At 42.5% G+C, this 19,729-nt stretch overlaps 1 protein-coding gene across 2 annotated transcripts in view; it reads left to right on the forward strand.

Annotated features, from left to right (window-relative positions):
- EPHB1 (EPH receptor B1) overlaps positions 1–19,729 on the forward strand; it is a 384,580-nt gene that overhangs the window by 315,644 nt on the left and 49,207 nt on the right. Inside the window, exons 9-11 of one of the 2 annotated variants that reach the window (XM_063132314.1) lie at positions 1,528–1,592; positions 14,299–14,421; positions 18,222–18,469. In XM_063132314.1, coding sequence (XP_062988384.1) covers positions 1,528–1,592; positions 14,299–14,421; positions 18,222–18,469 — 436 coding nt within the window. The remainder of the gene's footprint in view (positions 1–1,527; positions 1,593–14,298; positions 14,422–18,221; positions 18,470–19,729) is intronic. The other variant, XM_063132315.1, reaches the window with a different exon arrangement.

The raw sequence follows: 19,729 nt of genomic DNA on the forward strand, positions 1-19,729 counted from the left end.
GTACTTCAGATAGTGTCTTCCACTACATCTGAGGCAGCAGGCTAGCTTAGGGGCCCCCAGGACAGGTTGTGTGATAGACACAGCTCTGTCCTCCAACAGAAGGAAACAGCAGGGGATTCAGGAGTAACATCAAGGAGGCTGCTACGGTTGTCTGGCAGAGTCTACCACCTGAGGCGATTACCTCACTTTGCCTAATGGTAGGGCCAGCCCTGTCTGTGGTGGTTATATAATAAACAGCCTGTGGATTAGTGTATGTGCTGATGGAAACTTGGTTTGCATCATTTAAATTGTGCGTTCTTGAAGAAGGGCAAATGTTCTAGCCAGGAAACACACTCAAAGACAGGAGCTGGTATGTACTCTCCTCTTAGGAAGTATGTAAAACAACAACATGAGCCATGCCAATCTCTGCATTGATAAGCTTTCCTCAGAGAGTCTCTGCATTTGATGGGGCAGCCCTACCGTTAGGCAGAGTGAGGCAGCTGCCTCAGGAAGCAGGTTTTGGGTGTTGTGGAAGGGCACAAAATGGTTGATTTTTAATTTTATCACTATTGTATTTCTACCTTGACTTCATCATCTACCAGGGATGATGAAGTCAAGGTGCAAAGCACCTAAAACCGTGTGAATTATTTTGGCCCGTGAGGCAAAACACCCCATAAAAACCTGGGGTGTGTTTGTGGGGTGTTTTGCCTCATGTGCCAAAATAATTTTCAGTGTTGGGCGCTATGCACGTTGACTTTGGGGTGGGCAGGCACCATTTGCTGCTCCAGCTCAGGCAGTGAAATGTCTGGGGCCAGCCTTAACCTGCTGCCTTCCAGTATTGATCCTGCACTTGATCCACACTGGCCTACCAAAAGTGTTATCTCCAGGATTTTTTGTGGATGATTGAATGTATGGTATGTTAATCCCATAATTGGCCATCCTGGTGCAATGAATAGGGCCAGAGTAGGCTGTCCTTTCACTCTTCGTTGTCTTTCTCCCTCCTTGCCTTGCTCCATCCACCTTGCCCCAAAGGTCGCATACTTGGGAGTGTTTAAAACTTAATGTGAACACTTCATCCACCCTCCCCCCATATATGCACACACTTATTCCTTAAACAGCTGCTGAAACCTGTACCCTGAATTTGCCCACTTGCTCATGGCAAATATGCATTTCTTGTTGAGATGTTTTAAATGATTAAAAAGGAAGGTGGAGGAGAAGCAAAAGTTCATCCCTGGAGCTCAGAGAGCAAATCACCCTGGCAAATTCTGGCACAGTGCATTTTGCGTGGAGGGCTCCCTTTTCATTTGGCGTCATTTGAAGGATTTAGGCTGCTATTCTAACACATGGGAGTCTGCCCCATGGAACCCAGCAGGGTATACATCTGAGAAAAGCTATATAGGATTGCACTGTTTGTTAGGTACTAAGCAGTAAAAAACAAAAGCCTGTGAGCCAATGCCATATAGGTTTAGGCTACAACGTTGACGAGGCTGTATAAAAGTGTATTGCTTGGGCATCAACTAAACTAGTTTTGGCTTTTTGTTTTCCTAGGAAGCGAGCGTACAGCAAAGAGGCAGTGTACAGCGATAAGCTACAGCACTACAGCACTGGTAGAGGTGAGTGTGGAAGAAGACCCCTGGAAGTTGAGGATGGGCCAGGAAGGTGGTGAGAACCACACCTAAGTGTTTTCTGTTGTACAAGTTTGAGATACGTAATATTGTTTATAGTCTAATTTAGAGGTGACATGAAGCCAAGGAGGCTGAATTCAGAGGTATGAATGGAATACACGTTAGGGGAAAAGGCAGGGGAAGTGGACAATGGAAGTGAGATAATTTGGGTTGGGGAATAGGGGTTATTTCCAGGAAGTTGTAGATGATTGTTTTGACTGCAGAAGCCCCAGAGTAAATGATTATTTATTTATTTATTTATTTATTACATTTCTATACCGCCCAATAGCCGGAGCTCTCTGGGCGGTTCACAAAAATTAAAACCATTCAAAGTATAAAACAACAGTATAAAACCATAATATAAAATACAATATAAAAGCTCAACCAGATAAAAACAGCAGCAATGCAAAATTACAAATTTAAAACCATGTTATTTAAAATTTATAGATTGTTAAAATGTTGGGAGAATAAAAAGGTCATAAAATGATGGCCTAGAAAAAGCGGAACATAGGGAAAGACGCTTATGAACATACTAGCAGAGAACAAGCATAGTTCTACCAGAAGTTTAAGTGTGTGTATGGCAGCCATGATTTCCTTCAGACACACTCAACAGAGCAAATCAAGAACAGAGAGCAAGGAAACAGGGAGAATGCAAGGATTCGAAAAGCAGTGAAGGGAATCCTCAGCCGCTGGTAATTGTGCCTTCTGGCTTTTGTGTAGCCAGATGTTTAAACAGGTTTTTAGAATGTATTTTACCAATATGTATTTTAGGAAAACCCGAGAAGCCAAGATATAGGGCACTAGTTTGACATCTGCTCCTCAGCTGGTTATTTATTTGCAGCACAGGGCTTGTCGGCAGCCTTTCTGTAAATGCTCCCGAGAAATGGGTCTGTGCACAGACTACACAGCTCACTAGAAATTGGAGTTTGTCACAGACTACAATAAGAGTAACTGCCTTTATGCTTGCTGTAGTTTGATTGGCAAGCAAAGGCAAGGTCTTGGAAGGAATCCATAGACAAACATTTTTATTTTGTTTGGTCTATAAAATCTCCACAACTTTTTTTTTTTACTTCCTCCTTTAAAAATGTATAGATTCATTAGTCGCTGTGAAATATAGGCAAATGGCTTATCATCAGCTGTTTAGTAAACAGATCATATTCAGATCCTTCCCAGAATGCAAACGGAGCTTGTGAAAGGCAGCAAATGAGCCTTTATAACCTGTATTAGGAAAGTTAATAGGATAATAAAATAGCCAGGCAGCAATCTTGGCCATTGAGCAATCGCTGCCCACCTACCCTTCTCTGCCTGCACCTACACATACTTTACATGCTCACTGTGCATGCAGAACCAGCTGCAAACAATTATATTCAACAGTTCCCAGGTGTTTCAGGGGAAATCTCCAACACAAATGCACATAGCTCTTTAGGGCTCTTCAGATTACAGCCAGCAGCAATACCTAAGCAAACCACAGCCAAAGCAGGAAATGAGATGGGGGAAGAAAACCAAATTGGGAGCAGCTGAAATCCAATTTGCACTTTTAGAAGTGGAGCCTCCCAGACTTTCTTTTACCTTACAAAGAAAATATGCGGCTAAGGTCTAGAGGAGAAGGTACTCATTATTATTCACATGAATGTGCAATCATGGGCTTAAGATGAACCAAAAACATTCTGCAAATGGGCAGAACTAAAGGTTCTCACAAAATCTATAGTTGCTGTTCTGCTTCCTGATCTTCAAATTCTTTTTTGTGCACCCATGAGATTCTTTACTCTTTTTTACTTTTAACTTTTGGACAACATGTGTCTGCATCTCTTCTTATTTTAAAAAGAAGCAAATTCAGCTGAAAATACAGAGACCAGCACAGATTGATGCTGGAGACTAATAACTGTAAAGAAATTTAAAGCAGCTCAGTAAGACCAATGTGAATATGGATGACAGGGTGCTTAGTCTAGAAAGTCTCTAAGATCTACTATTGTGGATCAGAAAACAGTAACTATACATTTTTGTGCTGTTCAAAGCAATGTGTGATCAGATTGCTTAAACTGTTTAGCAGAGTGCAAAAATATGTCCATGTTTGTACTAGACTATACAAACAATTGTTAGAATTACCAAAAATACATAGCTCATTATAGATGTACACATTATTATTTTAATTTTTAAACAATCACTTTGGTATTTCTGAGAAAAATGAGCACAAAGATCTTTTATAGACTTTTATTTGATTTTGATTTTTTTTACACTAAGCAGTAAAAGATAATATATATTATATAGCTAGCTGTTCTTGCAGCAATACATGCATATACTTCTGAATGGAAATGTGAAAGAATTTGGAACTTAGTATTAAGGCTCTGAGGGTCTCAGTTGTGGAACTGTGACCTTGTAGCAGATGGGGTGGGGGGATACCTATGTGGTGCTAAAATTGTACCAGGAAACGTCACGAAGGGAACTGTGACAAGCAGACTTCAAAGTTCTGAACTCAATCTAAGAAACTTTCTGGTTACAGGGGACAATCAAGGGACTGCTCACCTGAACCCTGGTATATCCATGATACTGCTGGAAAATGTGATCACAGAGTCTTGTATTGCATATGTCACATGCATTTTTCAGTAGAGTGATTTGTTTTGATAAGGCATCTCTTGGTGCAACCTCAGTAGAGAAATTAGCGAGTGAGACACAGTGGGCTGGACAACTCGCCTTGTTATCAACTGCTTTGAGCATGATATTATCCTACTTGGGACATGGGAGATCTGTGATTGGCTCTTCTGTTGTCTCTTTTGCTAAAGCCAACGCTGGAGGGATCTTTACTGGGATTGCAGCACAGAGTGGGAGGACTTAACCTTCCACCCCATTTCAATTCCCCAGTGCAACACCCGATGGCTAGTTCTTACATTATTTATTTATTTATTTATTTATTTCATTTCTATTCCACCCAATAGCCGAAGCTCTCTGGGCAATTCACAAAAATAAAAACAATGAAGAGCATAATAAAACAACCAACAATTTAAGAACACAAATACAAAAAAAGCACGACCAGGATAAAATCACACAGCAAAAATTGATATAGGATATGAGATTAAAACAGCAGAGTTTAAATTTAAATTAAATTAGTTGTTAAAATACTGAGAAAATAAAAAGGTCTTCAGCTGAAGGTGAAACATACAGAAGGTGAAACATACAGGCACAATAGGAGTGCCTGTATGTGTTCCCTATTATGGCTAATACGGAGTTCTCTGACTTACATCAAGGAATCAGTGTGCGTCTGGGTGGTGGTGATGGGAAACATTAACTACTACTCCCTCCACACCAAGGCTGTAACCCCAAACACCCAATCTCCTGTGTCATGTGTATTTTGACCCTCATGTTTATTTTGTTTTGCTTTTTAAAAAGACTGTAAAGGGGAACAGAAGATAACCACGTTAAAAGTGTCAGACATAAGCTATAACAATATGGCACACAAGGGCACCTCCAGTGGTCCTCATGAATGGGCTCCCAATGTACTACCCATGGGCACCTATATATATATATATATATATATATATATGGAGTGGGGGGACCCTTGAGCTATAAAAAACATAGTTTAGTGGTAGACAACCTGGTGCATTCCAGATATTTTTGACTACAGTTCCCTTAAGAGTCAGTGTGGTGTAGTGGTTGAAGTTGGGCTGGGACTCAGGAGATCCAAATCCTAGTCCCCGCTTGGCCATGAAGCTCACTGGATGACTTTGGGCTGGTCACAGATTCTCAGCCTAACCTACCTCGCAGGGTTGTTGTGAGGATAAAATAGAAATGAGGGGAATTATGTGTATGCCATGTTGAGCTCCTTGGAAGAAAGGCAGGATATAAATGTAATAATGAATGAATGAATGAATAAATGAATAAAGCCTTTGCCAGAATAGCCGACCACCCGAGATTATGGGAATTGTAGTCCAAAACAGGACACCAGTTTGCCTACTGCTGATCTGGGGCATGGGGTGGGAAACCTTCCACCCTCCAGATGTTGTTGGACTCCAAGTCTTGTCAACTCCAGGTGGCATGGCCAGTGGTCATGGATGATGGGAGTTGGAGTCCAACAACAACCAGAGGGCCATAGGTTACCTACCCCATGCCTAGAGAATATTCTGATGGGGTAGCTGATAAGGAGCAGCTGGTTAGATGTTAACCCCAGTTCTAAAACCAAATCTGTTCACAGCAGTTTTAAAGTTTGAAGCTAAGGAGTTTAAGGCTGGTTGGGAGATTATCTGAAAACCCCTCATCCCCTGTTCTGAGCTCTTTGGAAGAAAGGTGAGAATACACATATTGTACCAAATGAATGTGTGAGCCCAGCACTTCTCAAAGTTCCAAACATTTCAATGAAGTACAGCAGTTGATGACATTAGAAAGACATACATTTTAGGCTTTATTTCGACATGCATTTTTAAAGGTGAACAGGAATGTGGCCTTAGGTCACATAGTATGGATAAAATTGACTCAGATTGTTAGTGGTTCTGAGGTGTGCATGAACTGAGAAAAGTTGGCCTTGACACATGGTGCATGTTGCCCTTCCCTGTCTTAGGGAACAATCCAGTGCTTTTTTGCTAGCTGGAGAATGCTGGGAGTTGTGGGACTTTTTTTCCATCTGTAAACTATAGGGATGGATGGACTCACCCGTGTCCAGGTCTGTCGGATACTCACCAGGCTGCTCCACCCCTGCTCATGGCACTGTCCGAGCTTCTTTGAGGCTTAGCAAGTGCTCTGCGAAGTTGTGAGCCTATCTGCCCTCATCTGGAGCCTCCATTGCTCAGCTCAATAGAGGTTCCGGAAACTGTGAATTTCCCACATTGCATGAATTGGGCCTTTATGGCTGCCATTTACGCAAAGGAGGAAATACATACTTTCTGGAGCCTCCATTGTACTATAGGGGCTCTGAACGAGGGCAGATGCCTGCCCTTGTCAGGCCACGCAGGTGCTCAAAGTGCGGGCCATGAATGCACTGTGGCCTGGCAAATTTGGTTGGGAGGGCAGAAGCGGTGAAGTCCATCGGACTCCTAGACCCAGTCGGGCACCCATGACCTCCCTACTGAAGAGGCATTGGGTCAAGCCTTTAGCGTGTTCATGCAGTAAAGGTGGACTGGAGATCAAAGTGCAAGCAGCCCCTATGGTTGCTGTATGCTGTCTCTTTGTGCAGCAAGTTATCTTTCTGTGTCATGACATTTGGATGGATTTTTCTTTTACCTTTCTGAGCTGTATACAGGAGACTCTCCAGTATGACCTTACCACCCCTGTAGCTGCCAACCCTTCTAGCAAATGCATTTGCCGCTCTCTGAATCACTCTGGACTGTTTGTATAGATGATAACTCTTTTCCCACTTGCCGTAGTGCCTTTGTTTTATTTTATTTGTTGGCATTTCTGAACTTTTCATGTCGGTTAGCTTTGTTCTCTGCGCTGTTATGGTTCTTCTCCATATGTCCTTGGTCCTCTGATGTGTTCCCCAAAGGAGCTCTTCGCTTCACTGCCAGACAGCAAAAGTTTTTGTTGCTGTTGTTTATGGTAAGAATGATTTCCTAAAACGCACAAGCAAGCACATAGCTCAGTGGCAAGAATATTGTAAGGGCAGCTCTACCAGGACAACTTTGAGACAGCTTGCATAAAGTGAGGCCAAAATATGTAGGTAGGATAGCACATAACTTCTGGCCCCATTTCTTTTGAGAACGATTTTTCAGACATGTGGTTTTGGGTAGTTTTTGTGTGCTGATTTGCGGGATGCAGGGAGGATCTTCAGATGGAGGGGGAATCACATTTCCCTACTGTCACTTTGCCTCCTGCTTCTATCCCACTATAGGGATGAGTAAATTCCACTTTCTTCACACGGGGACGAAAGAAGAAGCAAGCAACGAACACGTGGCCCATTCAGTGGGCATTTTTATTGTGCAGCTTCTCCTACACATGGCAAGTATTGTTATAGACAGAAAATCAGATTTTCTGGGTCTTATTTTGTGATGGAAAAAAAGAGAGAAGAAGCAAGAGATGCTCGGGAGAATCACTGCATCATCAAAATGTCCCATGAAGAACCATGAGTTGCGAGTGTGTGATAAAATGCTCATCTGAAGAAGCTCTATACCTTGAATTAATTCTGCCAACAGATTTACTTCTTCATTTTCAAGTCTTACCAGCCTTAAGTTAAGAAAGTGACTCTTAAGCTAGTGTAAAGATTACAGCCCCCATGTTGACCCCACTTAAAAATGCTTATGCGTGGCAAGGAGTAATATTTAAAAGCCATTTACAGCATTATGTGTCAGTTCAAATGCAGACAGTGGCTTTAAGCGTAGCAGTGTCCATCCCAGGACACTTGGGCTGGCTTGGAGGAGAAAGTTGCACACATTCACACATAAATCACTTTTTGACAACCTCTAAGCAAGGCCTGTCATCTTTTAATCAACCCCTAAATGCACCAAAATATAGGCCATTGATCCTGAAATTTTTGAGTATTTGCATCTAATAGTTCTGTGTATGGTGATGAAAGGAAGGAAGAGGACAAGATTTTGCTGAGGCTACAGTGACTCCTGATGAAAGCCACATGAGAAAAGATCCTAAAGAAAGACAGGCATGAAATTTGGGGGGAATGCAGGAACTGGAACAAATGATTGATCTGTATAGAAGAACAACGTACTCTCCTAACTTCACTTTGCCCAACTGATTTGAGTGGGACATTCTGATGAGAGAAGGGTTGGTCAAAAGACACTGGAATGTACAAATTTCAGGGTCCAGAAAATGATTGTTTTCTGACAATGCTGAAAGACTTCTGCATGCAGATGTTTTTCAGAGTTACTCAATATTGACTAACTATAGCAGGATAATTTAAGGAGGACATGGAGGATGCGAGAGAGACAGAGAGAGAGAGAGAGGGAGAGAGAGAGAGAGAGAGAGAGAGAGAATAAAATCTTTTCCTTATCGTCCTAAACCTTGGAAGAATGATAGGGCAAGGTCCAATCTTGCTGGTCAGCAAAGAGACTGTCTTCCTCTCTACTGCTGCAAACTGCTAGTAAAAGCAAACCATCCAGTGTTTTCTGTTTCACCATTGTAGATAAAAGTGAGGGCAATGTAAAAGCTATGAGTTTCCATTCCGTTACAGCACAGCACTGTGCAGTGCCAGTGCTGGGTTTTATCACCACTAACTTTTTAAAATCAAATATCTATGCTGTCTAATAACTCTTCTAACTGTTCAAACCATTCTCTGAGTATCAAAATACTTGGATTTAAATGATATGGAAGCACTGAGCAGCTGTACGCAAACATAGCAGCCTAATTTGTCAATTCAGAATAGTAGCATTACTATGTTTAAGAAGACAAAAAATTGCTTGTAATCATTTGCTGGAGTACAGCAAGGTGTATCTAGCCCAGCATTCTGTTTCCAGCAGTGCTCAAACAGATCTACTGTGTAGTCACAAGCAAAAGATGCTAGCAAATGCTATCCACTGTTATTGACATCACCTGGTATTTATGTACAGAAGTATGCTGCTTCTGTAGATGGAGGTTCTATTTAGTTACTGTGGCTAATATCTATTTACAAACCGATCCTGCCTCTTATTGTAATTCAAAAAATTAATTACTTGCTCTGTGTGCTAGCAAGAGTTGTGTGCACATGTTAATCCTGCGTATATATGCACATAGCCAGGGGGTTTGCACTGGATTCATGTTTTCAGTTATTGTTTGGGGAGGTATCTGTGCAGGTGGGACATGTGCCCTTGAAAACTATGAGTCACAATATTGAGATTATTCTTTTTGTTGGGTCACCATCTGCTGGTGGTGAAGAAGTGGGCATACAGAAAATTTTTCCCCTAGGCGGAATGGAGATGTTGCTAATTCTCAACCAGAAAAAGAACAAAACTATTACTAAAAGTATGTATGAATCATTCGACACCACATCATAAGTTCTGAATCCATGTTGTTGCAGGTAGCTCATAAAGCTTTGTTGATATTGATGGTTTGTGTTCTGATTTCCCCCCCTTTCAGAGAAGCTGTTCCAGATATGTCAAAGCACCATTCTCCATAGTCTGTTTCCAAATTCTGGCAAATTCCCTCATGCCTGTAGTGAGTGCAGAGCCATTTGTCACGTCAGCAGCATGCACACCTTCTAGCTGGCCATGGGCAGTATGTATTGCTGGACATTTAGAAGCCATATTACACTGGCAGAAAAGGTAGTAGCAGTCTAAGTTACAAGGTCATTGTGCCCCCAACTTGATCGTCATGTGTTATATGTTTGTTTGCTTTTCTAATCTGTAAGCCAGCCTTGGTTATGATCTTGTAAATTCCTTTGTAATCCTGCTAGAGCATCAGCTGCACTTGTAAAAGGATTTATGGAACAGTAAAAGTGTATGTGATGAAGCTGTAAAAAGATTTATGAACTGGGCACAGCACAGATGACTTCATTGGAGATTTCACTATTGGCAATGGAAGGACAGAATGTTGGTCCAGAGTGTGCCTTAGGCTTTGTCCAGACAGCTGGCTTTTCTTGGCAGATTTAGTGCTGTAACTAGAAGTGAAAGAAAGATACTGCAAGGAAGAGAGATCAACTACTGTAGAGGTGTTGTGAGTGATGACAGCCGTACAGCTAAGTCTACTAGACTTGGCCAACCATTCAGATGAGCATCAATGAGCACTGCACAGCTTCCACGAAATTACCATTCCAGACATTCAGAATTGGATCGTCATCTCTCATAGGGTCTAGCGTTGTTGATTGCGTTCACTAAGTGATCAGTGAACATTGTTGAACTCCAGTTAGTTGAATTTTGTTGACTTTAAGGCTGCACAGCTAATCACCCTTACCTGGAAGTAAATCACATGCTTAAGATCAGAGTGTAAGTAATTGCTCCTTGGGTTAATGGGCTAGGCAAGTTTCTCCATTTATAGCACAAGGGAGCATGAACAGTCATAGGCAGCGTATCAACACTGGAAACATGGTTGTCTGAGTTTGTTGGTTTGTTTTTTGTTCCTCACACTTAGGGTGCTTCTGGACAAGGTTTATATTGTACAATTGCACCAGCATGGAATTTTATAGGGATCCAGATTATGTTTTCCATTTGTAACCATCCCATGTTTCCCCACAGCTTCTTCTGTCCTTTTTCTTACCACAAAACTATCTCGTGAGGAGGGAAAAATGGGATAGCTGCACAGTGCCTATAGATCGTAGCCCTGCAAATTGTTACCTAGAAGCACCCCTAGTTCCTCACTGATAACCAAGTTAAAGCAAATAACAAAGAGCAGAAATGGAGGCATGGACTGAAGATACCTGTCCTTTGTTCATATAGTTGCTCCTAGTCAAGTGGGGCAGGTGTGATGACCTGTAAAGTCACTTGAGCAGTTTAACAAAGGATATCTAGTATAAACTGGTGGGAGAGGTAGATAAATATTTGAAGAAGTGGAGAGGTGGAGGACCTTTGACCTCTGAAGGGATGACAAATGCAGGAAAGGTGAGGAGGAATAAATAAAATAAAGAATATAAGAGGATTGCTATTTTTTCCAATAAAGCCACTATGTGAAAACAGAATACATAAGTGGGATCTATGACAAGCTGTTGTAATGTGAAGTGTTCCTGTTCAGGATACTCTGTTCAATGCCCCCACTTCCCAAACAACCAGGTAGCATTCTAGTATCGGAAGCAGTAAGTCTACGTATGTACACCAGTTGCACACATGTCCTGCTTGTGGGTTCCTTGTCGACAGCTGGTTGGCTGCTGTGTGAACACACTGTTGGACTAATGGATCTAGCATGGCTCTTCTTATGTTCTTACCTACTGAGCATGCTCAATTCTCATTGAGATGTTTTGGGGGATCCTTCCCTCTGCTCCTTGGGGTTTCTTTCCCTAAAAGGTTGTTTGCACTTCTGCAAACATCAGGGATCCTGTGGGTTTCCTGATGATACCCCCTATTGTGCAAGGACAATGCTGTTTTGGCTAAATATGAACTAATGATGGGTGAATCTTGTCAGGTTCACTTTCTCCCACATTTAAAACTTTCTCTTCCAGATATGGAGAACTTTGCTAATTTGGAGCAATTCTTATTATAAAATGAACTGAAATTAAATTCTTGCCCAGCCATATGCAACAGGTACAGCTATTCCCAGCAAGGAGAGGACCATGATGTACCCTCGTGCCATATAGCCATTAAAGATTAAATGCCTGTCAGAAAAAAAGGTGACAACCTTAATTAAGCAATAATATGCTTGAATACACAGGGATTAAAATCCAGACATTTAGGATCTAAGCACTCAAAGCTCTGGGCCTGGATGAATGAATCCCTCAGTTTTAGCATCTTCCACTTTTCTTTCTTTTTTAATCTAAAGGGGGTTGTTTGTGCCAGATATAAAGAACTTTGCAAATTTTGGTAATTTCTGAACAAAACCTAATTAAAACAAAATTCACATCTATCCGTAGGATTGACACTCGGAGACTCAGATCACTATCTGTATATATGGCAGCCTTCCCCATCTTGGTGTCCTCCAGATGTGCCCAGTATTCTGTTGCCCAAAGGCTATGCTGGCTGGGAATTATGGGGCTTGCAGTCCAAAACATCTGGTGGATACTAGGTTGGTGAATGCTTATATGTGGTGTACAGTAGAGGTGGGCAGAAAGAAGATATCCAGATGTTTTGGATGTCAACTCGTAGGATTCCTTACCTTGGCTGTGCTGGCAGGGGCTTCTGGGAGTTGAAGTCCAAAACTTCTGGAGATTTAACTTCTGTTCCCTCCCACCACCACTACCCAATGTACAGTACATTCTAATGTTTACATACTAAGATTATCCAGAATATCTCAGACTGTCTTTTCAGTTATAAAATATATTGGGCCATTTTGGCCACATGACAAAAGTTAGGTTAGGTACCCCCTCCCACCCAAATAGTTTGCAAGACAAAAAGAGAGTTTAACAAGAAGTGGAAAGAAAGGAGGTTTCAGATCAGGGAAGGAACAATTTGATAGTTCCCCAGAAATCAGTGGATGAGCCAAAACTATAAGTTTGTTCTTTTGACATCTAACCCTCAGGTCACTTTCCCTATTGGGAAAAAAAAATATTATTCACTTTCAGAAGAATGGAGGTTGCAGCTGCAGTCTGTTGGGCCTCCCAGTCATAGCTATATCAACACCCTTCTGGGTACTACAAGCAGGGTAATATGACAAAGTCTTTGGGAATAGCATAAAAGGCCCCAGAGGGCTATATTATACTTTGGGAGGTGGTGAGGCTCCCATTTCCCTTCACCAGCATCTGGTTACAAACAAGGGACATGCCTGTCACCTTTATAACAGGTGGTGCCACACATTTGTGTGTGAGAGTGTGTGTGTTCAGGTTTATGGAGTTTAGAAAGCTTCATTGAACAGCACTTGAGTCCCCTTTGGTTAGACTCATGTGTTCCACTATTTAATATACACCAGATGGGAGGAAGTGCCTCCACCAATACAATTTGTGTTCCTGAGTGTGAGACCTCTCTTAAAACTTAATGAGTGAAATAATGAGGTTTCTACCAAGGTTTACTCCTGCAGGCAGCCTCCAACACCCTACAAATTCCCAGCCATGTCTGGTAGAGCTTTGGAAGTCTGCTATAAGGGACCTTGTGGGGCTAAGGGAAACCCTGAGAATATTTATTATGGATGCTGTTATCTCATCGTTAGGGTCTTCGGTTGTTTGTAATTGCTGCATTCTGTCATTTTAGTAGCAGCCACAAAACTATCAAAGGTATGTTGAGTAAATAAAATGGCTTAAATTATGCATGAACTGTAGCATCATAAACCTGCTGCCATCTTTGCCATAAAACCAGCAAACTAGTTTTGGTTTGTAGCTTCACTCTTGTGAGTTGAATGTGCACAGTCTAAATAAGGGAGGATTTGTAAGGAGGCATTTAAGTCCAAGCTGCAGAGTTGGTCAGTCTGAATCAACGGGAAAGTTCCTAGAATGACTTACCAGCTGAAAAATGACTTTCCGCACATTCTGTAGTCCTTCATGTGTCTGTATACGCCTCCTCTTTTAGAAGGGCGCCGTGATGGTCTTCTTTTACTCTGATTGAATCCTCTTGATATGTCTGTTCTTTTGTCTTTTTTCTTTTCATATGTTTTTCATTTCTGAGGTGACTTTTTCTGAAGTGATTTCCTTCTTTCTTCCCTCTCTCCCTTTTCGTCTTTCTCCTCCTTGCTCATTTCTCCTCCCAGCTTGCTGCTGTAGCCTCTTTGATTTTTTGCTCTGCATTCACTGCTATACCACAGCCATCTGGCCTAACCCTTGCAATCAGACCGACGCAGAAAAGGTGTCAGATTGATAAATATTGATCTCTACCTGCAGTTCTTTCCTTGACTTTCCTGCTAATGGATTTGGTACTGCTTCAATAAATAACAGTGTGCACCCACTTTCTGGGTGCAACCCATGACCTGCTCCAAATCTGCCAGTTATAACTAATACATTCTAAATTTCAAGGAGAACAGCAAGAGAAAAGACAATGTAGGGGAAGTAGAGAACAATATAAGAGGAGAAATAGAACAAGAAGGACAGTGAATGGGGGAGCTAAGAGAAAGGTAGTTGTAAACACAGTCAGGGAAAGAAGAAGGGTTTAGGGAGACAGGCTGTTAATCCCTCTTCCCGGAGATGAATATGATTTTTTCTCTCTCCCTCTTTTGTCCTGCTCTTCTCTAAACTGAGAAGGCTCCCCAGGAATGAAGATCTACATTGACCCTTTTACGTATGAGGACCCCAATGAAGCTGTCCGTGAGTTTGCCAAGGAAATTGACGTGTCTTTCGTGAAGATCGAAGAAGTCATTGGAGCAGGTGTGACTCGGTTCCCATCGGGCAGGTGTTCAGTGCCATTCCTCTCCTGTCTCCCTTCCCTTCAATTTCCTTCCTTTCTTCCCTCCTCCGCTATGGACGCTCAGCCTCAGTCTGCTTAATTAACAGTGGACTGTCACTTTTCTCCTGGAAGCCTAACTGAATCTTCTTCAGTGATTTAAGAGATTGTGCTTAATTAATTGACTCACTTTAATACATTGTTGTGCTCCCTGGTTTAATTAACAATAAATAGGTAGGGCAATCACTCCCTAGTTTATGGCATCTTTCTATCTGCTATAGCAGGAAACTTACCTTTTTTGTGCTGTTAGCTAATTTTAGGGGGAAAGCTTCTTTAAAGCAACAACAACACCTCTACTTATTCAAACCAGTAGTTTGCATAAAATGACTGTGTGAAATCCCAGCATTTCTGAGCTCAATATTCTTGTTTTATGCAAATCATTGGCTTTGTTGTCTCGATGGCTTTATAGGCCCCTTCCAGTCTATTATTCTATGACTTTATGAAAGTGTCTCTACACCAGTGATATATGGCATGTTTGTGATTGGCCACTCACAGAAGTTTGCAGGTCCTTAGATGATGTCATCAACTTCAAAGAAGACTCCTGCTCCTTCCTCCAGAAATCTCACTCTAAGGAAAACCTGAGATATTCCAGTTGTTTTGAAATAGCGTGGGTTTTCCCAGCACGTAAAGTTGAAGTTGCACTATAAAGCAGCCACTAGATGGCACTGTCCCATTCAAGGCTATGAGTACTGAAAGGAGGGGAAGTTTTCCATTACAAACCACCTGATTAGCAGTTCAAACCATGTGGTTGCCCTTGTCTGATTGTTTAATGTAATCACAGTCATGCAAAGGATCAGCCCTGGTAAGCAGGTTGATTCCCCCACCCCCAGTGTATAGATGCTCCTAGAATCTTTTGAGTGATAAGCTAACTGAGAACCAGTGCTCAGTCACAGTGATCCCTGCACATCTTGTGAGTGTTGCTTACTCAGTATACAATACCAAATTACCAAGGAAGTAGAGTTCACTTGGAGGGTGTGTGTGTGTGTGTGTGTGTGGAGTTGTAAGAGGCAATGTTTTCTTTTCCCCTCTTCAGACTGAGCAACATGGCTGTGGCTTTAGCCACAGTAGCCATGTGAGAGAAAATCCTGGGGGAGGGGGTTTGCAGTGGACTATAGGCAAACAGGCATCCCAGAGTCCTTCTTGTCAAAGGGGGGAAAATAGCTACAGACACACAATTTTATGTCTACCACACCAGGGGATGGCTGATCTACTTCCCGCCCCATTAATTCCCAATACGTTTTCAGTTTACAAAGTAAGAATGCATACTTAGGATCTCTTCACAGTTATAGTATAATTAATCTTAATTAGGCAGTTTTGCTTGAACATAGGATGTGCCTGTTGGTGAATCAGACTAGAGACAACCTAGTTCAGCTTTCTTTATGAGAATCCCTGTGCTACATGGTCCATCAGAAATTGGCCACTGGTCCACCAAGGAACCCGGGTCTACATTTTGCCTATCCCTTTGTGACACCCATTGCTGCAGTACCTGGTCCCCAGAAGGTTTAGACAAACATTAGTTTTTGACTTGTAATTTCCCCCATATCCAATGTGCCTGAGCTATCCATTGCTTGTCATCTCCGTTCTTTTGTCTTTCCTTGGCTTTCTTCAACCTCCTTATATTCAGTTGCTTATAACCCATAGCAACCCATTGTTTGCATCCATTGCTTGCTTTTTTTGCCTTTGATTTGCTCCTTTTCCCTTTAAAGGTCCTTCCACATGGAGCTGTTTGTGAGCATTAAATGTGCTGGATTGGTGTGCTTAACACCTGCAAACAGTTTTCCATTCTGATCACTACCAATCCAAAAGGACAAGCAGCAGCATCACTCTGGTTTGGCACAGCATTAACAGCAGTAACATTGTGCCAACCCCCCCTGTAATGGGAAATATCTCTTGTGTTGAGGAGCTTCTGGAGTTGGCATTGCTCTCATTGGAGGAGCTGTTGTTTGACTGGAAGCATTCTTAATTCTATCTCTCCCTTTCCACCTTTCTATCCCTTTAACAAGCCCCCGCATCATTCCCAAACATCCTTCCCCATCTCATTTCCAAAGAAAAGATGGAAGAAGGTAGTAGTGACAAGGACTTTGTGGGAGAGCTCAAACAGTAAGCCTTCTCGCCCACCCCTTTATTCTGCTTCCACTGAAGTACACTAAACGTTTCTCTGTCTGCTTTGGTGTAGCACAGAGGCGTTGAACCTCCAACTCATGGGCCAAATCCGGCCAGCCTGGGATCCCAATCCACCACTCTAGGGGTTCCCCAGATGGCCCCTTCCCCTACCCCTTTCCCCCAAGTACTGTTCACTTGGTGTTCCTCCCCCATCCTAAAAAATTGAAATGCCTCTCCTACAGCAATAAAAACTTTAAGGTAAACTATGCTAGTATTGTGAGTATTTTGGCCCCAGTAGTCCTGATGGCTATGTGCTGCCTCCGGTATCAGAGGCAGTAAGCCTATATACACCAGTTGCTGGGGAATGTGGGAGGAAGGGTGCTGTTGCACTGTGTCCTGCTTGTGGGTCCCTGGTTGACAGCTGGTTGGCCACTGTGTGAACAGAGTGCTGGACTAGATGGACCCTTGGACTAATCTAGCACGGCTCTTCTTATGTTCTTATGCCTTTGGCCCTGCTTGCCATTGGAAAGTGCCCCCACCCGAGAGCTTCTGTAAATTTGAATTAAAAAAAACAAACAGACGTCAGTCTTTTCTGTCCCCTTAATTTGTTAATGTGGATGTTCTTTTTGAGGTTTTAAGTATTTCACAAACTGGGATGGTTAAATTTATCTTGCCTGCCTTCCAGGCTGACCCTAAACATGCTCTCTGAAGTGAGTCCCATGAATCAAGTGAGACTGACTGATGTCCTGGAATGCAGGAACCAGTTTTCACTTACCTGGGAATAAACCCCAATGTTCTCGATGGCGCTAACTTCTGAGTAGATGTTCATAGGATTATTGTGCTGTTTATATGGATGTTTTTTGAAATCGTCAAATGTTAGCATTGGAAGGGACCTTAGAGACTACCTTCCCAAGCCCTTATTCATGCAGGATCAGCGCTGCATGATGCAGCTACAGCACCCCTGACAGACAGCCATCCTGCCTCTGCTTAAATGCCTTCAGCAAAGAAGAGCCTCTACCTCCCAGGACAGTCTGTTCCAATGTCGAACAGCTCTTGAAGTTTTGCGGTTTCGCTCATATGAAACAGATTACACCATAAAAGACATTTGCTATTGACTTAACTGCTGATTGAGTACAATACAAGAGGCAACTGAGCAGACATGAATGAACTATTAGGTCTTTTTTAAATAAATAAACATTCAGAGTTTGTTATTAATATAGATGTCTATCAGTGTAGCATCTTCACAGTAAAGGCCTCCAATATTCATAGTGACATGGGTATGGATGGGCTAACTGAATAGAAGCTTCTGAATCTTTGATAGTGGTGAAGAAGAGGACAAAGAAATACCGCTTGTCGTTTCAGAATGCTGTGGGAAGTGCTGTTCTTTGCAAAATCTCCCTCTTTTATGCAGTTATTAAAGGTGCAAGAGCTCTGTTACTTCTCCTCAATGTAGGGCTGTTTTTTAGACATATGTGTTCTTCTGTCGTTGACCTTTCAAAGAAATGTTTGGACTGTCTTAGGAAAGAACACCATGCCATCACACCTTGTGACCAATCACACAGGTAGTTCTTATTTCTTTTCTGAGCAGAGTTGGTTTTAAGTTATATCGGTTCCATTGCAGGGGAGTTTGGTGAAGTCTATAAAGGGCGGCTGAAACTGCCTGGCAAGAGAGAAATCTATGTGGCCATTAAGACATTAAAGGCCGGCTACTCTGAGAAGCAGCGGCGGGATTTCCTGAGCGAGGCCAGCATCATGGGTCAGTTTGATCATCCCAACATTATTCGGCTGGAGGGGGTGGTCACCAAAAGCCGGCCAGTGATGATTATCACTGAATTTATGGAAAATGGAGCGCTGGATTCCTTTTTGCGAGTAAGTGTAACTATCTTTTTTATGTTAATAGAATGGAGTCATTTAATAAGATTGGTAGTTGTGGTCCTACAACTGTCTGTGTAAATCAGGCCTCGCATAAGCAAACCCGTACCCTTTCCCTCCAAATTAATTAATCTGAAACAATTATGAGACCCTGGTGGCCTCATTCTCATAATTGCTAACCCTATTTAGAAATCACCCATAAGCATGCACTGAAAGACTCCAAACTTTTACTATATTTTAGCAACCACAATTGTGAGTATAAAACCACTCATTCTGATAATTATGGGTGCTTCCAGATAAAGATTTTCTTGTGCAATCATCTTTCCTCATTCATGGAATTTTACAGGAGGGTGGGGAGCTGACAACATTGTCCTCCACTTGTAATCCTCCCGTGTTTTGCCACCAGATCTTCTGTCTTTTTTCTTGCCAGAAAAAAAAAAGATGGAATAGCAGCATGATACCATTTGATTGGTTGCATTACAAGCCTCCCATCTGGAAACATTTTGACCTGATTTACACCTGCCATTTAACCCAGGATAGTATCAAGGATGTCCCTACCGGGCCACACGAGTGGTGATCCAGGGATGACCACTCCGTTTTCCTGGGATATCGCTGACTTCTTTCCTCCCGTTTCCCCCCTCTATTGGGACAATCCTGAGGCCTGTGGGCACTGTGCCCCCCCCTTCCCAAGGTTGTTGCTGTTCCTCACGAGCAGTGGGGATCAGTGAACAGGCAACCAGGGGGGAGCCCGAGGGTACCGGGGATGAGCATTTTTGCCATGTTTCAGATGGGTCTCAGCGTCTTAAAGCACCGAGTGTTTTTTTAAATAAATAAATAAATCACAGCTTCATGCAGAATTGCAACTCTGCTCTTGCGCCAGCATCAGGAGTAGTAAAAACAAAGAAAAACCTTTGTCCAGGATGGTGTCCTTTAATTCTGAGAGAACTCTTTGATGTGTGGCCCCTGAGGGATGATCCCGGAAGCTGGAAACCCTTTGCTCATCCCTCCCCACTTCCCAATGGGCTGCAGGTGTAGATTAGGCCAGAGTCTCTCCTCTTAGTCCCCTTCTGCCACCAGTGGATGTTCTCCTTCTTTTAGGGTCCAAGGCTCAGGTAATGGGAGCTTTTCCTGCAGAATCCCCTTCATTGGCTCTTCCTTTCTTCAACGCTTGGAGTTCTCAGCTCTTCTTTTCCTCAGCATGCTGTCCAATGGAGGCTGGTGGCTCTGATTTCGGTGGGGCTGTGAATCCATTCTGGG

This window comes from Elgaria multicarinata, chromosome 8 (genome assembly GCF_023053635.1).
Source record: "Elgaria multicarinata webbii isolate HBS135686 ecotype San Diego chromosome 8, rElgMul1.1.pri, whole genome shotgun sequence".
NCBI classification, from domain to species: domain Eukaryota; kingdom Metazoa; phylum Chordata; class Lepidosauria; order Squamata; family Anguidae; genus Elgaria; species Elgaria multicarinata.